The 4875-nt window shown below is 36.0% G+C and overlaps 1 protein-coding gene across 1 annotated transcript; it reads right to left on the reverse strand.

The window, feature by feature from the left end:
• Positions 1-269: 269 nt before the first annotated feature.
• On the reverse strand, positions 270-4670 carry Or2z1 (olfactory receptor family 2 subfamily Z member 1). The gene has a single exon (XM_076919176.1). The coding sequence runs from the start codon at positions 2001-2003 to the stop codon at positions 1062-1064; it is 942 nt and encodes a 313-aa protein (XP_076775291.1). The 5' UTR covers positions 2004-4670; the 3' UTR covers positions 270-1061.
• Between the last annotated feature and the right edge of the window lie 205 nt (positions 4671-4875).

The following is a 4875-nucleotide window of genomic DNA, read 5'->3' on the forward strand; positions in this document are numbered from 1 at the left end:
TGGTACCCAAAGGATGGCTCCCCTTTCTTTGAGGAGATGGGGATGGGGCAATGAATGAGAGGCAGGATTTGTAAGAATGGAACTGGGAGAAGATGAGGGAGGGTGGCTGTGATCAGGATATAAAGTATATAAAATAAATTATTGTAAAATAGATTTTTACTTGAAATATATGAAAGGCATTTTATAATCACATTACATCAAGTAAGTTAACAGATTTTTGTTTAAGGTTTAAGTTTAAGTTTAAGGTTGATTCTTGTTCAAATGCTGGATATTTGTTTGCTAATTAATTAATTTGATAGCAATCCCTTGAATATTAAATGATATTGACAAGGTAAAAAGAATGTAACCAACTTAACAAACCTCAAACTTTCAAACAGTATTTTATAAGGATTATTAAATTGGTATGAATCATCACAAAGCAATTATCCATATCTTTAAAAATCTATTAGATACCAAACATTGCCAAATCAAGATATAAGACATGTTATGCATGAATTTTCAATAAATACATTGAATTATTTTATTGACCATTTCTCTATGTGTCAACCAATCAGTCATTCTAGTGACTGTAGGCTGCGTTTTTCATAAATAGGACAACTTCAAACTGTAACTATGCTATGTTTGTTACTCCTCATAAACTACTTTATATAAATATAAAAAAGAATCACATTGTGTCTCATTCTTACTTTAATTTAAATTTTAGTTGTTTCTAAATATCAAAGATGTCATTAGCACAAATTAACATATTAAGTAGAAACCTAAGTCAGTAGATATAATTTTTTAATGCCCAAAGCATCAATCTAACTTTATAAAATAGTGCCTTTCATCTATGAACACACTTCAAAATACCAGAGAGATTGTAAATGAAAAGTGACTGATACTCTTATCTTTACTTCACATAAGTTTCTGGAAGAAATAGTTACTCAACCAATTTTATTACTGGGGAAAAGGACAGTTAGGTTTGACAATAAGTCCTTTGTACCTGTACCACAGATAGAAAAATTTAGAAATTGAGTGGGATGAAGTGCCATTTGAATTGTAGCATCAGTTTCATATACTTGTCACTTTTGTTTGTGTCCAAATCTGCTGATAACTTTTAGCAAAACAATGCGCACCTCTCGGTTCCTCAGACTGTAGATGAGAGGGTTGAGAGTAGGGGTGACAAGGCTGTAGAAAAGGGAGACCATGTTGTCTTGGTGTGGGCTGTGGTATGAACCAGGTACCATGTACATGAACACTGCTGCACCATAAAAGAGTCCAACTACTGTGATATGTGAAGAACAGGTAGTGAAGGCCTTATTCTGGGCTTCCTGTGATTGCATGTGCAGAACTGCCCTCAAAACATGGCCATATGAGGCAATGATGAGTAAAAGGGGGAGCATGAGGATCATCACCCCAGAGATGGACAGTGCCAACTCGTATGTGGAGGTATCTGAACAGGAAAGTTTCAGCAGGGCTGGCACCTCACAGAAAAAGTGGTCTACAATTCGAGAGGCACAGTAGGAAAAGTTCAGAGTTATAGAAGTCTGGATGAAAGCATTGAACACACCTGCTAGCCAGGAAGATGCCACCATAACCAAGCACACCTGATGTCTCATGAGTACAGGGTACTGCAGGGGGTGGCACACTGCCACATAGCGATCATAAGACATGAGGGCCAGTAGGACTCCCTCAGCTACACCCATCATGGTCAGGAAAAATATCTGTGCTGCACAACCTCCAAAGGAAATAAAACTTTTTTTCTTAGGGAAGTCTGATACCATCTTTGGTATGGTGATTAGAGGGAAACAAACATCTAAGAGGGAAAGCTGACTGAGCAGGAAGTACATTGGTGTATGTAGCCTAGAGTTCAACCGGATCAAGAAGAGTAGAATAGTGTTTCCCAAAAGGCCAATGATAAACATGACAGCCACCAGAGAGAAAAGGAGTTCGGGTGAGCCTGATCTGCTGAAGAGACTCACCAGAATAAAGTTGGAGAACTCTGATTGGTTCACATGCTTCATGTCTAATATGCAATGCTTAACTCAAGGAATAACAGACATATCAAGAAACCCAATATGGGAAGTCACTTGCATCTCTTGTGAAAAATTCTCTCAAGTTTTAGTGGCTACTTGGGAAGCCATCCTGAGAAAATATATATACCCACAGGTAGAATGAGTGGGTAAGAGAATGAAGCCTTGTTTGATTAATAATGTTTGCGAGACACAGAGTAGAAAGTAAGCAATTTGAATAACTGAAGGAAACCCTTGTCCACCCTCCATTCAAATGATACCCAATGAATCTAGAGAGATGGATCAATGGGCAAAATGCATGCTGCACAAGCAACAGTGTGATTGGCAAAGTTCAGGTACCCAGAGCCCATGTAAATGCCAAGTAGGTATAGCAGCTTGCTTATAATTCCATTGTTTACAAGGTGGAAACATTGGATCACTTGAATCAGCTGGATATCTAGACTAGCCATGTTGGCAAATTAGGTTTAATTGAGAGACTAGGCATCAATATATCACATGAAGAAACAGTGAAGATTCCATTTATTAAAATGATGCCTCTGTATGTATGTATGTATGTGTATATATATGTCTATATTTATATATGTGCATGTGCAGTTAAAAAATGAAGCCTCCTGCTTCTGTATGCACATGCACACACAAATGTACATCACATAAAAGTATAGACATAGAATTAAAAAGAATTACCATTGATTCTTGTGAAAATATTGGGGTACTAAATTAGAAATATTATTTTACTCTTAAACTTTAAAAAGTTATAACTTTCATCACTGGGATGCTGTGGTAATAACTGGGAAGTCTGGGAACAGAAACACTTTTTGTAGTATCTAGGGACTCAATACATGGACTATGCACAAATGCTTGGAAAGATAAAGAAACAAATCTATCACCCCTTACCACTGGGTAAAATTGATCTTACTAGTCTAAGGAATACGAAACATGCAGATACAGTGAAAATGGGCTTAATGAAAGGAGGCTTAGGTTTTTGAGATGTGAGTTATTATAGAGAGAGTTATCATTAGACAAGTTATTATTGATGGCTTAATTTTATTTTGAGTAATGTGCTTTACTTTATGTAGTCTTAAAGAATACCATGAGACAGAAGGGATAGATTTAAAATATCTGCTATAGATGTACAGGATGACTAAATGGTCAAGTATGAAGATCAAGAACTAGGAGCATTCACACACTTGAATCAGAAAAATATTTTCTCAGCAAAGTTTACACTGAGCTAGCATGCACAATTTCACCAACATAGATGCAGAGAAAGACATTGGAGGAAGTTTGGAAGATGACAAAATTTTCCAGGCAGCTAGAATATGGAATACTGTAGCAGACAAAAGGTAATAATGCATATGCTTTGCATGAGCTTGAGATAAAAGTGTAACTAAGCTGGGCTTAGATACCTTTATATAAGTTGCATCAGAATGATCTTAGAAAATTAGTTGACATAATTTTCTTCTTCCACAAATTATTTGGCAAAGACTGAGGTCACTAGCACTGCTGTTAAAAATGAAATCAAAGGACGATGTCATGTGGCAAGTGCTCAATAAACTGTAAATACCACCAATTCCTTAGTGGGGAAATACTTTAAAAGCACTAGCTGAGAAAGATGTGGTTGTAGTGTTTGTAGAAATCAAATGAAGGTAATATATTTTAAAAATAGATCTACTTTTGTCTTTATTGTAACCTTATTCAGAATATTTGAAAAATGAACATAACATGCTAACACATGAATAAATGAGTAAAATGTGTGTGTGTGTGTGTGTGTGTGTGTGTGTGTGTTGATGTGTATGATTCAACCACTTATTAAAGAGAATGAAACTGGGGCTGCACAACTAGCTCATGGGTGAACATGATGACACGAGTTGAACTGCCAGTACCTGTGTAAATGCTGGATGCTTACCACAAGCCTCTGAATTCTCATGCTCCTTTGGGGGGATAGTGATTGGAGATATAATTATTTCAAGAGTCTCATAGGCTAGGGAGCCTAGTGCACAGAATAAACAACAGGCCATCTTTCAAGCAATATGACAGGTAATAATAGACAAATATATACCCAAAGTTGTCCTCCAATCCACACACACACACACACACACACACACACACACACAGAGTCATGTATACACAATACACATGAATGAAATCTCTTCATTTCTGGCCACATATACAGAGATGAGGAATATTATATCGAGGGATATAAATTTGGCAAAGAAAAGCACATATGTTTAAGTTAAAAAAGACATAAAATGCATAATATTATTGAGACAAATAATTAAATGGGTATAGACGAGTTGTCAGATGGGTGAGAGAAAAAACTTTAAAATGTTCTATAGCAGTATTAGAGTTGCTTATAATGATTAATTGAATATTTTAAAGTAACTGTGAGAAATGGTTTGACTATGCACATGATGAAATGATATATGTCTGATGCCACAAAAATGCAAATACAGTGATTTGATGTATATTATATACATGTCATAAAATATAGTATACACTAAAATATAAATGCTTATGTAAACAATTACTTCATGTAAACTCAAATTAAAAAAATATTTAAAAATATGATACATGTATAAGCTATATAATACTTTTTGTTATTTTTGTTTTTTTTTATTTATTGGATATTTTGTTTCTTTACATTTCAAATATTATCCCATTTCCTAGATTCCCCTCTGCAAACCCACTATCCCACCCCCTTTCCATGCTTCTATGAGGGTGCTCCCCAATCTACCCACCCACTCCAGCCTCACTGTCCTAGCCTTCCTTACACTGGGGCATTGAGCCTTCACAGGACCAAGGGCTTCCCCTCCCACTGATGCCAGATAAGGCCATCCTCAGCAACATATGCACTCTGTGTACTCTT

Source organism: Arvicanthis niloticus, chromosome 22, assembly GCF_011762505.2.
Source record: "Arvicanthis niloticus isolate mArvNil1 chromosome 22, mArvNil1.pat.X, whole genome shotgun sequence".
Lineage (NCBI taxonomy): Eukaryota > Metazoa > Chordata > Mammalia > Rodentia > Muridae > Arvicanthis > Arvicanthis niloticus.

Bases quoted from the DNA above. Each gene is read 5' to 3' on its own strand.
- Or2z1 (XM_076919176.1), bottom strand. From the start codon at position 2,003: ATGAAGCATGTGAACCAATCAGAGTTCTCCAACTTTATTCTGGTGAGT.